Raw genomic sequence first — 17,089 nt, forward strand, 5'->3', positions numbered from 1 at the left:
TACAAAATAAATTATTTAGGGCCTATTATTGGGGCAGACTAGGGTGGTGGTTGGGAAAACTGGGAATAATGGTGGTGGGTAGGTGTAATGGTGGTGAGACTGGTGTTGGGATATGATGAATGTGATAAATTATTGTGAACAACTTTATAAAAATAAAGTAAGGTAAAGGACTGTCCTTCCTGAGGAGTGAGGCATGCCATCAAAGACTGTGAGGGGTGGGCAAAGTGTTTCCGATAAATGCACAAACACGGCAGCTCACTGTGGTGGGGGCAGACGTTCAGGACACAGCACCTGCTTCAGACTCTGATCCTAGAAATGCATCGAGTCATTTAGGAAAACAATAGAGGGTACACCTCGGCAGTCTGACTGACAGACAGGCGTCCAGGCTGTGCCTACAGCTGATGGGGTTTGGCAGAGATTTTTCAGAAAATTGGTGCTTACGCTCAGCCTGTCTCTCGCTGAGAACCCGCAGGAAAGGGTCCGAGGAGAGTGAAGAGCCCGCGGGACACCCCCTCCTCCTTTGGGGCCCGTCTGGCAGAGGCGCCAGGCAAGCCGTGTGCATCTCTCCTGCTTCTGCTCTGAGGCTTGTGGCTGGGGGCGGCTGAGGGTCCCGCAGAGTCTGACCTTCTCTGTACCTGTCTGCAGAGTGTTTCATAGACCTCTGATGTTTCATTTCTATTTTAGTTTACTGAGGGGGAGGGGGCTCCAAGGTGGTGCTCAGGAGGCCCCAGGGCCAAGGGTGATGCCGGGGTCTGGGCATGCGGCTGCCTGGACCCTGCAGTGTCAGGGGCATTGGGGGCGGTGCCCAGCACTGCCCAGGGCACCATGCTGGGCTGGGGGCGGCCTGGGCTGTCCCCCTACCTGGGAGGCCCGTCCCCCCCACCCCATGCTGGCGCCCCAGCCTGGGTCCTGGCTGTCTGAGCCACCCCCAGCCCCCTCCCCGGTCCTGATGGGCTCTCCGGGCACAGTCTGGGCGGAGCTGAGGCAGCAAAAGCAGGGGAAGGCAGCAACTTCTCTCTCCCTCTGGTTCTGGAAAGGTCCAGAGTGCAATGCCGGCCTCCGATGATGGGCAGAGAAGGGTCCGGCCAGACAACTCAGCCCAGGCAGGGCACGCGAGCCTGGCAAGGGGCACCTCAAAGCTGCAGGGGTGGGTGGATGGCGGCCGGGGGCCGGGAGTGGCGTGAGGCTGCGCCAGAGCCTGTCAGGGTCCCACAGGCCGGTCTTTGCTCACGGAAGAGGAAATTGTGACCGATGACTGTCCAGTGGGGCCTGCCCACCCAGTGGGCAGTGACGAGTCCTGAGGGTTGCCAGCCTGCAAGGCCGGGGCCTTTCTGGAACAGACATGCCTGGGACCTGCGGCGGGCGGGGCCGGGGGATGGGAGGGTCCTGCCACTCTCTAAACTCAGTCTGAAATCACCCATATGGGAACCTTATTTCCAAGGACTTTCTCTGTGTGTGTCTGTGTATGTGTGTATATCTGTGTATGTGTGTGTGCACTGTGTGTGCCTGTGCACTGTGTGAGTCTATGAACTGTGTGTGTGTCAGTACGCTGTGTGTGTCTGCGTCTGTGCACTGTGTATGTGTCTGTGAGCTGTGGGTGTGTGCTGTATGTGTCTGTGCACTGTGTGTGCAATGTGTGTGTCTATGCACTATGTGTGTGCGCTGTGTATGTTAGTGCACTGTGTATGTCTGTGCACTGTGTGTGTTAGTGCACTGTATATGCCTGTGAGCTGTGTGTGTGTGCTATGTGTGCCTGTGCGCTGTGTGTGTGTTTGTGCTATGTGTGTCTGTTTGTGTGTCTGTGCGTTGTGTGTCTGTGCGCTGTGTGTGTCTACGCTATGTGTGTCTGTGCTTGTGTCTGTGTGTTGTGTGTCTGTGTGCTGTGTGCGTGTCTGTGCACGGTGTGTGTCTGTGTGTGTCTGTGCGCAATGTGTGTCTGTGTGTGTCTGTGTGCAGTGTGTGTCTGTGTGTCTGTGCACTGTGTGTGTCTGTGCGCTGTGTGTGTGCACTGTGTATGTGTTAGTGTGCTATGTATGTCTGTGCACTGTGTGTATGTTAGTGCACTGTGTGTGTCTGTGAGCTGTGTGTGTCTACGCTATGTGTGTCTGTGTGTGTCTGTGCGTGTGTCTGTACGTTGTATGTCTGTGCGCTGTGTGTGCAACTGTGTGTGTTTGTGCGCTGTGTGTGTCTGTGCACTGTGTGTGTCTGTGTGTGTCTGCATTATGTGTGTGTCTCTGTGCTGTGTGTCTGTGCACTATGTGTGTTTGTGTCTGTGTGTGTTTCTGTGTGCTGTGTGTTTCTCTGTGCTGTGTGTGTCTGTGTGCTTTGTGTGTGTCTGTGCTGTTTGTCTATGCATTGTGTGTATGTCTGTGCTGTGTGTCTGTGCGCAGTGGGTGCGCTATGTGTCTGTGCACTGTGTGTGTCTCTGCCGTGTGTTGTGTGTGTGCTCTGTGTGTGTATGTGTGTGTGCGTGCTGTGTGTATGTCTGTGCGCTGCTTGTGTGTCTGTGTTGCGCGCTGTGTGTATCTGTGTGTATGTGTGTGCTGTGTGTGTCCGTGCACTGTGTTTGTGTGTCTGTGTCTGTGTGTGGTGTGCTCTGTGTGTGTGTGTCTGTGCACACATGCAGAGCCATGGTGCTCGTGGGAAAGCCCGCCTGCTTCCCTGCCCACAAGCATCCCAGTGGTCCTTCCTCACTTCTCAGCTCCGTGTCCGTGTCAGGGTTCCGCTCGGTTCCCCGTCCCCCGCCGAGTGGATGTGCATGCGGATGGAAGGTGCTCTTCACGGGTGGTTATTAAGTACTGCTTAATTAGCATGCAGCGTTCTCTGATTAAAATACATGCTGGTACATTAAGTGCTGTTGCTAACTGGTTTAATAATAAAAATTATGCGCCCCTTGCAAACGCTCTTTAGCGACAGCACACTCCTGCTCATCCAGATGGCCCACCGTTTGTATTAACGACAAACCTAATTTCTTGAGTAAATTCTCACCAACTGTTCTCCCTTTATTTTTATTACTCAGTGAAACATATCCGAGGCAAAAATATAATACAGCATGACACCAGCCTCACGGCACGGAAGTCGGAGCCTAATTAACAGCAACTCTGGCGGCAGGCGCCCCCGGCTGTCTGGGACTCGATCCCACACACGCCGACCTTGGCGGGAAGCCCCTGAGAGGGCTCAGTCCCCAAGAAGGAGACCAGAGCTGGCCTGGCCCAAGGCCCTCGCAGGTGCAGAGACGCTGACCAGGGGACAGACAGTTGAGGGACGCAGCCTGGGCGGGCGCCGGCGGTGGGCAATGCTTTAGACTTTGCTGTTCCTTGGGCCTGTTCTCAGGCCATGCGCTGGCCAGAACATGTTCAGTCTCCAACCTGGTCCCACAGAGGAGAGGGTCAGGGTCCCCGAGTGGGGCCAGCTCACGGGGGGTCTCAACGTGGCCAAGGGTCCTGTGCATGGATTGCCCACTTCCCTCTGGGGAGAAAGTCGCAGCCCAGCTACTCTGGGCATGCAACCAACAAATCGATTATCCCTGATGGTCACAGATTTGCCCCAAATGGCAGGGCAGTGGGCTTTGGGGTTGGCGATCCCCTCATGCTGGACCTGCTCCAACTCTCCACTGGTTGTGTGTATGTGTGTGTGTGTGTGGGGGGGGTCCGGGGGGGTCTCCTGTCTGCGGTTCCTTGTGGAGGAGGACACGGTCCTCCTTCCAGAATTTTCTCTCTTCACTGAGCCACTCACACTGGGCAGAGTACTGAACACTGACCCCGGGGGCTTAGAGCTAGAGTGGGCCATGCTCCTGGCATGGGGAGGGTCGCCTCCCCGCCCTCCCAGAGGGCTTCCCCGCTCCCTGTCCAATGGAGTGTCAGAATCTTGCCCAGGGTCGCGGCTGCAAACAAGACCCTGCCCGTGGGGGTGGTTTTGCTTCTCTAGGCATCAAACTACTTCCCCAGGCGTTTCTTGGAGGGATTCTGTTGCTCAGACAACAGAGATACATGAAATAAAGCCCGGGCGCTTCCCACTCTGTCGTGGTGGGTGGGAGGAAGGACAAAGGACGAGCCGAGACTCAGCCGGCGGCTCCGTTTACCATGACACTGAGGTCTGAGAGTAGCCAGGACGGGCGGTACAAGCACAAGGAGGGCTGGTGCCGACATCCGCGCTGAAGCTGTTTGTGAGTTTATGTGATATTACACAACAGCCAAGCCCGGGGCGGCAAAGGACACCGTCCAACGGCTTCTGATGTCCGTCCCGGATCTGGCCTGCGGTATCTCGCTCTCCAGTGAAAAAATGAGGGATTTGTTTCGTCGCAAAGCTGAGTTTAATCGGCCCGCGGTTAATTCGTGAGTGTGAGCCGAGAGGCAGTGGAGGATCTCTCGTTTCTGCTGGAGTGACCGCCTTCCAGCGACAGCTGTGCCCACTGCGATCACCAGAGCTTGGACAGGCTGGACGAAAGGCTCTTCCGGCAACGTCCACAGGGCAGCGGGAAGTCGGGGTCGGGCAGGGATGGCCACTGGGTCCCCACCTGGGCCAGAACATGCATCTAGGATGGCCCTTACTTTCAGTGAAGGCAGAGGGGAAGCACGTGACCCACTCGTGAGAGTCCCCCGAGGGGAGCCAGTGATGATCATGGCAGAAGACTCCTGCTGAGCACTCTGGCCTCTCAGGGCAAGGCTGGGGCTTCTCCGACGGGTCCCAGCCTACGCCTCTGTCCAGAGTTCCTGAGACTCACTTGCAAACCCACCCACTCTCTCCTCCCTCTCCCACTCTCTCCCTCTCCCCTTCTCCCTCTCTCTCTCCCCCTTTCTCTCTCTCCCTCTTTCCCTCCTTCTCTCTCTCTCCCTCCATCCCTCCCTCTCTCCCTCTCCTCCTCTCTCTCCCTCTCCCTCTCTTTCTCCTTCCCCCTCACTCTTTCTCTCTCTCTCTCTCTCTCTCTCTCTCTCTCTCTCTCTCTCTCTCTCTCTCCCTCCCTCCCTCCCTCCCTCCCTCTGAACCCTATATAAACTGCTTGTGATTTGGAGTCGGGATCCTTGTCAAGACTCCACTGTGTCGGATGACACTCGGACCCTAGCTCAGGCTAGCAAAAAAGTTTCTTTGCATTTGCATGATCGTGTGTGGACCGGGTCTCTCTACAATTGGGTATCCAAAACTTGGCCACGACATGATGACAGCGATAGGGATGGGAGCAGCAAACTCTCCCTCCCTAGGCCCCTGAGCCTCCCCCGATATCTGGGGGTGTCCGGAACCTGCCGACTGCACCCCCACATCTGCGTTTCCCAATGCTTGCCAGACGCTGCAGTGACTCGTGCGGCCACTGCTGTGGGGACCGACTCCAGCTGACCACAGAGTGACCACAGAGCGGGGACCCAGCCTCCCAGAGGCAGAGACCACAGGTCTCACCGAGTCTGGGGTCACCTTTCCTGCTCAGTTTCCAGCGCTGACCAAGCAGCCGAGAGCCCTGGAGGGTTTTCTGCCTGCAGCTCAGGGGCCCAGGCAGGGGTGGGGGATCCCTAGAGAGGGGGGACTCTGCCTTCAGCTCAGGGTCCCCAGAAGGGGTGCAGGAGCCCTGGAGGGGGGCTATGCCTTCAGCTCAGGGGCCTGGGCAGGGGTGTGGCACGTCTGCCGGGAGGGCGAGTCCACAGCAGAGATGCTTTCGGGGATGCAGGGCCCGGGGGTCAGCCGCTCACATTCTGCAACGTCCCTGGTAACCTCCACACGTTCTACAGATCACACCGGAACACAGTTCTGGAAAGAACCGCATCCTGTGCAGTGAAGGGGATGAGAGCACTGTGTCCTCTTGGCGGAACTGAGTTGTGTCTGAAGTAGTTCCCCAGCTCTTTCCCAACCTGGGACCCCTCCCCTGTGCTTCCTGCATGACCCCCTCACACAGTGGTCCCCCGAGGTCCCCGAGTCCTGTGCTCCGGCCGACCCCGTGTCTGTGGTTGTGGAGCGACCTGGGTGTTGCGTGCAGTGATACGACAGCTGCTCTTCCATGCCTGGACCTTCTGAGCTCTCCACCTTCCTCTCGTGTATCTATCTTATCTCTGCGAGAGGAGAGACTTTATACCTTGCTGCAGGTTGGCTTTCGGTTGACCCTGAGACCACTCACAGGAGGAGGAGCCTTTGGATGCTGCCCTGCTAGCAGGAAGCAGAAGGAAGCTCCCCCTAAAGTCCTGGCCTACCGCCAACACCCGAGGGGGCCCCCAAGGCACCCAGGGGAGAAACTGGTCTCAGCCCCCAGCATGAGTGGTCAGGGACCAAGAACTCAAGAGCGACGAGGCCCAGCAGTGCTCGGGACTTCCTCACACATTGTCCTGCACCTCCATGCTCGGCCCTTCTCAACGGCTGTCACGTTCCTGAAAGGGTGCTTGTCCACAGACACACAAGTGCACCTGGACGATCTTCTCTTAGGAGTTGACCATTTATTTACATTTCCACCCACAACTTATTTTCCAGTTGCCTACAGAGGACACTGAGAAACGAAGAGATTCCCGGCACCAGAGCCAATGGTGCAGAGGTACTGAATAGGCCAGGCAGAGGCAAAGAGCCCCTTACCCCACCTGCCACTACTGTGGCTCTGGGTTGATTGCGAACGCAATATTGATTTGCTAACTGCGTCGTTGGCAGTTGGCAGTGAAGTCAAATATGACATTCACCTTCTGTTAGCGACTCAAGAGTCTAGTGACCTTAAGGAAGGTCACCTGCAAACTTGGGGGGGGGGGTTTCCCCGGACACGCCCCGAGGGGAGATTCATCACAATGAGAAGGATCTTCTTCCCCCTCAAGAGCGCCTGCTTCCTCCCGCGTACAATAACCAAGCAAAACTGCCGGGCAGAAGCTGTGTCCTGGAAAACACATTTCTATATTTCATAACTAAAGTCGAACCGTTGCTCGGAGATTTTCCCCACGAGTGTCTAAACTCACTATTTGATAGATTCTGACTCGGGCTTGAAACGGCGCCAGTTCCTCTCAGCAGGCCCGTCGCAGGCTGTGAGCAGATTCTAAATCCATCACTCGGATGCTTGGTGGCAGTGGGAGGGGCTGTGGAAGCACGGGGCTCCAGGCGCCTGGCTACAAGCTGCTGACCCGGGTTCGAATCCCCGGCCCCACACGGTCTCCTGAGCACAGCCAGGATGACCCCTCGGCACCCACCCATGTAGCAGCACGAAGAGCCAAGGGCTCCCTCTCCTTGCTGTCCAGCACAGGCCGAGGGGCCCTGCCCTGCTGTCCCGAGTCCACGAGTCCAAGCCCAGGGAGACGCATCCTGGGTGCGAGCCAGGCTCTGCTCTAGGCTTAGTGCAACCAGCATGTTCAGGACCAGCTCAGAGCCGACAGACACCAGGTGGAGTGACGGAAGTTGGGCATGTCACACAGACCAGTCACGGGGACTCCCTCCCCACACCCCAAACACAACCAGGGGCCTGGGAGCCGAGAGTGGCCTGTGAGGCAAGGGACCTTGGACACAGGTGAGGAGAGTCTCACCTGGCTCTCCTCTCGGCCAAGCTGATCCTGGAGTTGAGGTCCCCTCAGGAGCCTGGAGTTGGGGTCCCCTCAGGAGCCTGGAGTTGGGGTCCCCCAGGAACCTGGAGTTGGGGTCCCCTCAGGAGCCTGGAATTGGGTCCCCTCAGGAGCCTGGAGTTGGGGTCCCCCTCAGGAACCTGGAGTTGGGGTCTCCTCTCAGGAGTCTGGAGTTGGGGTCCCCTCAGGAACCTGGAGTTAGGGTCCCCTCAGGAGTCTGGAGTTGGGGTCCCCTCAAGAGCTTGGAGTTGGGGTCCCCTCAGGAGCCTGGAGTTGGGATCCCCTAAGGAGCCTGGAGTTGGGGTGTCCTCTCAGGAGCCTGGAGTTGGGGTCCCCCTAGGAGCCTGGAGCTGGTGTCCCCTCAGGAACCTGGAGTTGGGGTCCCCTCAGGAGCCTGGAGCTGGGGTCCCCTCAGGAACCTGGAGTTGGGGTCCCCTCAGGAGCCTGGAGTTGGGGTCCCCTCAGGAACCTGGAGCTGGGGTCCCCTCAGGAACCTGGAGTTGGGGTCCCCTCAGGAGCCTGGAGCTGGGGTCCCATCAGGAGCCTGGAGCTGGGGTCCCCTCAGGAGCCTGAAGTTGGGCCCCGTCAGGGACCCTCACCTGCCACAGTCCGTTCCAGAGCATTCAGGTAGAACCGGCGGCACCTCGGCCCACCTGCCCCCCACTCATCCTGGGCTTTCGGGGTCACCCTCTGCCCCCCACAGGCTTCAGGGGTGACTCAACTGGGTGAGCACCACGCTGACAGACCCGAAGCTTCCCTGGCACTGTGTGGCGGGATCATGTGCCGCCTCAGGAGGGGCCGCCAAGCCTGCCGGCCCTGGGAGTTGCCCCCGCCGTCCCGCCGTAGCGCTCAGAGCAGCTGCGCTGATGCCACCACCCACACGGGCAGCCGGGCTCGTGGAGCGTGGAGCGTCTCTGCACATGCCCTACGGGGCCCGATGGGTGACGGGACAGACCTCCTCGCCACAGACACCGACACAGACTCCCACAGGCTTGCTCACCTGCTCGAACTCGTTCCTCTGCAGCTCCTCAAACCCGAAGATGTCCAGGATTCCGATGTCCCACGTCTGCGTGCTGCAACGAGAGACATGGAATGACCCCGACGCCCCCTGCCCCTCACCCGGGCTCACGCCAGGCCGCACCTCCCCGGCCTGAACCCAGCAGGCAGAAGAGTCTGGAAGGAACGGAAGCCGCGGGCCAAGCAGAGAGGGAGATGCTCCCGGGTCTGGCTGGAACCACTGGGGACGCGAAGGGCCACTCGGCTGTTGGGGCAGGGGCTCACCTGGCCCCACAGGCTGCTGTCCTCTCCCGGGCCCACAAGGGGCCTCTCAGCAGGTTCTGCCCCCTCAGGAAGGGACCCCCGCACGCCTGACCCCAGCCCAGGCCCTCGGGGCAGGCTCACTCATCCACACCCCCCCCCCCCCGCATGCCAGGCCACCCTGCCCCCCAGGGGCCACGGCTTTGCCTCAGAGTCCAAGGGTGCATTCTCTGTCCTGCTGACCACCCAGGGGCCACAGGGGCCCAGGCCAGCAGGGCGCCTCCTCTCGTTTCGCTTCCTAACGGGACCCCCAAGAACACCTCTGCTGCCTCCTCTCCCAACAGCACCCCGTGCCTGCTCCTCTTCTCCTCCTCTCTTCCTCCTCCTCCTCCTCCTCCTCCTCTTCCTCCTTCTCCTTTTTTTCTCCTCCTCTTCCCCATCCTCCTCATCATACCCCTTCCTCCTCCTCCTCCTCCTCCTCCTCCTCCTTCCCCTACCTCCTCCCCTTCAGAGACGAGCACCCTGTCCCCAAGTCTGGGTGGGAATCCCCGACTCCAGCCTTTCGAGAGCAGAACTGGGTGTTAGCAGAAACGTTCGTTGTTTACTTCTGTTTACCTTTCTGCATTTCCAATACTGCTATATTGAAACGCGATTACTTTAATAAGTAACAAATATTCACTTGGTGTTTCGAAAGGCGCTGAAAACTTCGAAAATGTCTTTGAATACTCAACTATAAATAAAAGCTTACGACAAAAATATATAGTAACATCATCTCCGGGATGTTAAAATAATCAACCCCAACCCCAATTTAAACAAACAAACAAACAAACAAACTCAGCGGCATGCCTAGCCCGGGTCGTTTGAGGCAGAAATGGACAGTAGCCATTGGCCTGGTGCCGGCCTGAGCTCCCGGCTGTGCCTGCGAGTGAATTCCCCTGATGGCCCCTCCCACCATGACACACACACATGGCTCTTGAATGACGTGGACGGGAGGGGCTGGTGTTGCTGTGAGGGTCAGGGGGAGAGTGTGGTTTCGTGGTCAGGGAGGGGCAGGGCAGGGACCCTGGGAGCTTGTGGCCACTTCCTGCCACTCCCACGTGCTGACCTGCAGCCCCTCCAGCCTCTGCTGGCTGAGAGCCGCCCAGGGTGTCCCGTGGGAGTTCGGGTTGGAGCCACTGCATGGCACCGGGGCAGGCAGGTATGCAGAGAAGACCCATGTGGGGGCAGGTCCCCAGCAAGAGGGCGATGTGCTCTGGGCAGTTCAACTTCACGCGGCCAGACCACAGCTGGGGAGACTCACCCTCATGTCTCAGAGGCCAACCGCCAGCGAGAGCCACTTGGACAATAAGCGGGAACCAGAAAAGGGAACAGAGCACGGCCGGGATTGAGCGAGAGGAAACACCGGCGTCCGGAGAGGGTGAAGTGCAGGTGGCCGCCTCGGGGGTGATGTTTGCTGCGGCCCCTCATGCCACAGGCCGTTCCCTGCGTGTGCAGGCGGGCACGCGTGTGCAGGGGCCCTGCGGCAGGAGGGGCCACGCTCGGAGGCCCCCGCCTGTGCCCGGCCTCTGCCCCTCCCGCTGCACTGCCCGCCTCGAGAGGCCCTGCCCGCACCTGGCAAGGTGGACACGAGCCTGGTGCTGCCCGAGCCGTTGTCTCTGCTGCAGAACCCGCAGGGGGCAGGGGACAGGGGGAAGGGGGAAGGGGGAAGGGGGAAGGGGGAAGGGGGCAGGGGGCAGGGGGCAAGCTTGAACCTTCTGGTAGCAGGCGGGTGCTGTGGCTTGGCTGGAGGCAGGACAAACTGACTGACCGGCACCCGCCCGGACATGCAGACGCACCTGCTGCAGGAAGGTCCTGAGGAAGCTGGCCACCCTGCATGCCCAAGACCCCCTGGAGACAGCCTGGCGGGCACCGGGCCCTGAGCAGCCGCGCAAGCCTTGCCGGGACCCCTGGCCTGGGGAGGCTCTGTGTCGAGCCGCAGTCAGCCGGGTGTGTAGGGGGCTGAGAACGCGGGAGCCAGGCCTGGGCCTGGGTCGTCCCACGGAGTTGTCAGCTCCCACCCCCCGCCAGGAGCGGGTGCCCCACTTCTCATGGGCCCTGGGCTCAGAACAGCCGCCCCTGGGCTCTCTCACCTGAGTGAGCCTCAGAGCCTCGCCCTTCTGCCCCATGCCAGGGGGACGGAAGGGCCCACAGGGGCCACAGACAGGCTGGAAGCAAGGTTGGTGTCTGTGTGTGTGTGTGTGTGTGTGTGTGTGTGTGTGTGTGTGACTATGTGTGAGTGTAGCTGGGAGAGTGTGTGTGGGAGCACATGAGTATGTGTGTGAGTGAGAGTTTGTGTAAATGTGTGTGTGCATGTGAGTGTGAGTGTGAGTGTGTGTGGCTATGTGTGAGTATATGAGCATGTGTGACTGCACGAGTGTGTGTGAATATGTGTGTGTGGCTGTGTGTGAATTGTGAGTGTGAGTATGCATGAGTGTGTGTATGACTCTGTGTGTGTGTGTGTGTGTGTGTGTGTGTGTGTGTGTGTGTGTGCGCTGGGCCGGTCACCCTGTCTGGCCCTTCTATCCTTCCCACCCACAGACCCACCCTGGGCATGAACTCGATGCTCCTGACTCCCAAGCACTCGTCCTCTGGGAAGAGCGGCCAGGACAGGGTGTGGGGGCATCTCTGTGCCGAGCCCACCCAGTTCCGCAGGAAACTGTGAGATCAGCCACGTTCGCTGTTCCCAGGCCTTTGCTCCCCAGCCTTAGGTGGCTCTGCAGGGAAGAGACACCAGATACGGACAGATTCTCACAGACTCCTGTGAAGGCAGCTGGGCTCGGGGCCAGTGCTGACCTGCCTGGACACAGGCCACCCAAGTACTCCTCACGGCAGCCTCACGGGTTGGTCAGTTCGACTGGGATGCCCGTGGTCAGCCCTGTGCGCAGCATGGACGCCCCAGTGAGCACTGGGACCCCTGTGCCCAAATCTCCTGTCAGTTTTATGAACTTCCTGTAACGCTGTCCAGAGACCCATCCGTGGGCCAACACCGGCCAGGCCCAGCTGCCCTCACCGCATGCCTGACTGTAACTCAAGTGAAGGACGTGGGGGCAGAGAGAGGCGGGTGGGGAGGTGAGAGCCATCGTCCCTGCCTCTGCCCGACAATGCTCCTGCCAGGCTCGGCCAGCCTCAAACCCACTGACAGCGCATTGACCTTGATCCTGATTGCTGGGGGCTTGTCCTTGGCTTCGCAGTAATTTCCATAAAACACTGTCCTCTCGTTGTTCATCGATTTGCTCGAGCGGGCCCAGTAACGTCTCCATTGTGAGACTTCTTGTTACTGTGTTTGGCATATCGAATACGCCACGGGGAGCTTGCCAGGCTCTCTGAGAGGGGCGGAGGAATCGAACCTGGCCCAGCTGGGCTGGCTGCGTGCAAGGCAAACGCCCTACTGCTATGCTATCACTCCAGCCCTAATTTCCATTATTGCTAATTAAAAAATTTCTATAAAAACACCCGAATATTATTGGCAGGCAGGTGGGGAACACGGAAGGAGGAGGGAGTGTTTAGATAGATCACTATAGCAAGAGTCATCATGCAGCATCCAACCCTTCAACCCACTCGTACACCGCATCCTTCTGGAAACTCAAGGGCCTGTGGCCCCATTTCCCCAACAAAACCTGTGTCTGAGTGACCACACATTCGGATTCCTACTCACTGGACTCAGAGGCCCGTAAAGCCAAACCAAGCCGAAACCTCCTTCCCTAAGAGCCCAGACAGGGCTCCTACCTGTGGGGGTACAGGGTGTCGCTCCCTGAGGGTCACCATCCACTGCCACTCCAGAGGAAAGAACAACCGGTCAGCCAGAAAATTAAAACCCCAAACAAGAAAATACACCCAGCCAGCCCGGAGGGAAACTCAGCCTGGGGCTGGGGCATAGCGGCGTGCACAGAACTCATGGTCTATCCTGAGGCAGGCCACCCCCTGGCCCTGGACAGAGCTGCCCCTCTGGCCAGTTTAGCAGACAGGACTGGCCTATGGAATCGAGTGTTTTGCAGCAGATGGTGTGCGGGGTCTGGGGAGGGAAGCGGCAGCGAAGGCTCCACAGGCCGGAACCCCAGGCCCTGCCCCCTGCACCGCCCAGTCCTGCAAGCATGGCCAGAAGGACCCCTCAGACCCTGAGCCTGGAGTGGCCACTGAGCACTGTTGGGTGCACCCCCTCCCCCCAAAAGTGGACATATGTAAATTTGACACACGTGTTACAAAAGTATCCTGGTTTTCTTAAGGCTCTCCCTTCCTTTCCCTTCCTTCCTTCCTTCCTTCCTTCCTTCCTTCCTTCCTTCCTTCCTTCCCTCCCTCCCTCCCTCCTTCCTTCCTTTCTCTTTTGCTTTTTGGGTCACTCCTAGCAATGCTCAGAGGTTACTCCTGGCTCTGCACTCAGGAATTACTCCAGGCAGTGCTCGGGGGACCATATGGGATGCTGGGGATTGAACACGGGTGGGCTGTGTGCAAGGCACACGCCCTCTCTGCTGTGCTATCGCTCCAGCCCCGTGAGTTTTCTTTCTTAGGAGGGTCTGGCCACTTCAAATTTTTCACAAACTGTGTCAGGAATCACACCTGGGCCTCACACACGTGAGGCAACTGTTCCAATCCCAAGCCACACTGCAGACCCTCCTGCGGAGCGTTAGGAGAACTACCAGACAGCTCTGCAATTTGATAGAAAACCTTCTAACTCCTCAGAGGTGCTGGGTTTCACTGGCCTCAAGGTGAGATGGGCAGAGGTTGGAGAGCGTGGTGGGGGCAGCCGGGCGTCAGAGAAGAGAGTGGAACATCTCAATCCCTCACGACACTAGGAAGTGGATTTAGGTCCTGCCAAGGTAGAAGGGGCACTTGGGGAGGTCAAACGAAACAGGCATAGCCTGTAGCCAGCAGGCGCCTCCGGTGGGGCCCTGGGCAGCCACACCCAGGCACTGGAGGCGAGGAGCATTTATGGAGCTGGAGCGGTAGTTTGGCAGGGTGGGCATTTGCCTTGTTGCGGCAGACCCAAGCTCAATCCCCAGCATACCATCTGGTCTTCGGGCACTGCCAAGAGTGTCCCTGAGCATAGGCACCATGGAGAAGTAGGAGGAGTAAGAGGAGGAAGAGATGGAGAAGAAGGAAAAGGAGAAAAAGAAGGAAGAAGAGAAAAGAAAGAAGAGGAGGAGGAAGAAGAAGGAAGAAGGAGAAGGAAGAAGAAGAAGAAGAAGAAGAAGAAGAAGAAGAAGAAGAAGAAAAAGAAGAAGAAGGAAGTAGAAAAAGAAGAAGAAGAAGAAGGAGGAGGAGGAGGAGGAGGAGAAGCATGAGGAGAATTATTTATTATTACTATTATTATTATTATTATTATTATTATTATTGTGTGTGGCTACTGCACAGTGGTTGGGTGTTTGCCTTGCACGCAGCCAACATGGCCGACCCGAGTTCGATTCCTCCACCCCTCTCGGAGAGTCCGGCAAGCTACCGAGAGTATCTCGCCCACACGGCAGAACCTGGCAAGCTCCCTGTGACGTATTCGATATGCCAAACACAGTAACAAGAAGTCTCCAATGGAGACGTTACTGGGCCCGCTCGAGCAAATCGATGAACAACGGGAGGGCCTTACTGGTGAGCACAGTGTGACCGTGTTTGGGCTCGTCCCCTGGTCTGAGACGGGTATCCTGATGCCTTTGCGGGTCCTGTGGAGGCTGGAGCAGTCATGGGGCAGCCCCCGGTCCAGGCGGACAGACACGCCCTCCCCTCCCTGGGTGCGGGCTTGGCCCTGCTGTGCGGGGTGGGGCAGAGGGCAGCGCACTGCAGAGGTGGGAGCCCACAGCCGCACCTGTGGCCATGCGACCCGGATGCAGCCTCCGAGCAGCCTGCAGGGGCAAGCTGGCCTCGCCTGAGCTTGAGTGGGTCCATTTCAGAGGGCCCCAGCCCTCGGTGACCATCTTCCCCGGAAGGACATCTGCTATCAGCCTCAGCCCCTCCCTCCCGTGTGCCAGCTCCAGGTGCAGCTGTGGGAACCTGTTTCTGCCAAGGGCAGATTAAGACCCCCTGCAGGCCTCCCCCAGGGGAAGCACCGGTATGGCTCGGTCCCCGCTGACCAGCCACTGCTGTTTCTTCCTAGACCAGAGCCACGCCTAAGGAGGCCGGTTTTGGCCATCCCTCATCACACACACCCCAAGACCCAGGCAAAGGTGCTTCTGCAGAGCCAGCGTGCAGAGGGCCGGCCTGGGGAGAACAGCGCCCCCTTTAGGACGACAGGCTGGGAGTCCGGGCCCCAGAGGCAGCGGGATGCAGGGCTCAGCGGGAACCCAGCAGGTAGGGGTGAGGGCACCTCAGGCCAGAGTGAAGTGTGTGGGCGCAGGAATGGCTGGGGGCTGGAGAGACCAGATGGCACTCCCCCACACGCACACACGCACTCATGCACACGCACATTTATACACGCACACACACGCGCACATGCACTCACGCACACGCGGGTGCACACACGCACACACACACACATACACACACGCTAGCAAGCGGTGACGCCTGCTGGTCGCCGTCCCTCCTTTGTATGAAGGAGCGTGCGCTGACCTCTGCTTTCTCGAACAAGAGGAAGTGTGCACGGGCGAGGTGCGGAGGGTTTATTAGCCCTATAAATCACAGAGCTCTGCACACGTTTTTATGGAATCGATCCGGTGCTCCAATAAAATTGCAAGTCGCATAATGGTCATTATCCAAGAGGAAAACAACTGTCGTTTGCTGCTCAGACGGTCCGGCTCTCAGACCTGGCACGCACTCCTCCTCCCAACTCCCGGAAACCCGGCGGGAGTGGGACGAACTGCCTGACATCACACTGTCACTAATATCCAAATTAAAGCAGGCTGGCCCCGCAGATACAGAGATACTCATCTCGAGGTCCTCCTTAACCCTTACTTTGTGTCTATCACCAAGCAATTTAAACTCAGGATGCGGCTCTGTACGTGATACACAGGATGTTTTGGTAAACGAGTATTTTCCTGTTCCTCTGGATACCTCTGTTTGACAAAAAACGATTCTCACAGAATGATGGAAAAACAAGTGTACAATTACAGAGAAAAGAGTCTTAGCTCTTTAGGAAATCATTATACATAGGGGTGTTTTGGCAAAGAAATGGAACAGAAGGAGAATTATTTAGAAAGCAGGTTCTGTCTCAGCTAGCTTTCTAAATTGTGTAGTTTCGGTTGTCATGGGAATAAGTATCATGATTTAAATAAGTCTATGCAGAAATAGAAGCCACTCATACTATATTCATAAGAATCAGAGAGCCCTCACCAGTTAATGGGGAAAAAACCCCGGGTGGAGGCAGGCAGGAAAAACATGGTGTGTCAAATTTATTTTTTTTGACATACTGCTTGTTATTTTCTCTCTGAAGCCACATAAAGACAAAATATTGAGAACTAAATCCTAAAGAAAGCAGTGAGGGCAGGCCTCCGGAGAGAGAAGGTGGGGTCTCACAGATGCCGGGGGCCAAAATTCATCTTTGTGCATGCAACAAACATTCAACTCAGAAAGCGGACAGAAAGGGCAGAGCGAAGGTCCAAAACGGGGAGCTAAAAGTGCAGAAATCAGTAAAGAACAAGCGAGAGAAATGACAAAACACACAAAAATTGATTGTTAAAGCCAGCCCTATAGACAGGATTCACGGCTATCACGGGGAAAGGATCGCCAACAGCACCAAGAACGTCAACGTCCCCCTTTGCAGGGAGGGTTGGAAGCCGCCACAGATCACCAACTCTGAACAGAATGTGTCAAACAATGACCCTTCCTTTGCATCTCCAGATGTAAGGGGAATTTCATCTGAAAACCTTCACCAGACATTCAGGACCAAGTCTTGGCAGGCACATGTGAGAGTAAAGAAACATAAAGCTCCTTAATTTACTCACTCACGTGCCCTTCATAGTAAAGGGTGGTCCACTGTCCACTGTCCACTGTCCTCCCGTTGTTCATCGATTTGCTCGAGTGGGTCCAGTAATGTCTCCATTTTTTTTGAGACTTGTTGTTACTGTGTTTGGCATATTGAATACATCACGGGTAGCTTGCCAGACTCTGCCATGTGGGTGAGATACTCTTGGTAGCTTGCCGGGCTCTCCGAGAGGGGCAGAGGTATCGAACCGGCTTGGCCGGGCTGGCTGCCTGCAAGGCAAACGCCCTACCACTGTGCTATCGCTCCAGGAAAAAAAAAAAAAAAGAATGTCCCTCTGAGGAAAAGAAATACAAATATTCTTAGTAAAGAGTAGGAAATGCAGTTGAACACATCACGAACAAGTAGGGTTTATACAGTGAAGGAGGAATCATTCACTATCGAC

The 17,089-nt window shown here is 57.3% G+C and overlaps 1 protein-coding gene across 1 annotated transcript in view; it reads right to left on the reverse strand.

Moving 5' to 3' along the window:
• Positions 1-12,030, reverse strand: part of MYO16 (myosin XVI) — a 142,591-nt gene extending 130,561 nt beyond the window's left edge. The window contains exons 1-2 of the mRNA XM_056109959.1: positions 11,945-12,030; positions 8,509-8,581 (exon numbers count right to left, since the gene is read on the reverse strand). Coding sequence (XP_055965934.1) covers positions 8,509-8,581; positions 11,945-12,030 — 159 coding nt within the window. The remainder of the gene's footprint in view (positions 1-8,508; positions 8,582-11,944) is intronic.
• Between the last annotated feature and the right edge of the window lie 5,059 nt (positions 12,031-17,089).

This window comes from Sorex fumeus, unplaced genomic scaffold, assembly GCF_029834395.1.
Source record: "Sorex fumeus unplaced genomic scaffold, SorFum_2.1 ptg000008l, whole genome shotgun sequence".
NCBI classification, from domain to species: Eukaryota; Metazoa; Chordata; class Mammalia; order Eulipotyphla; family Soricidae; genus Sorex; species Sorex fumeus.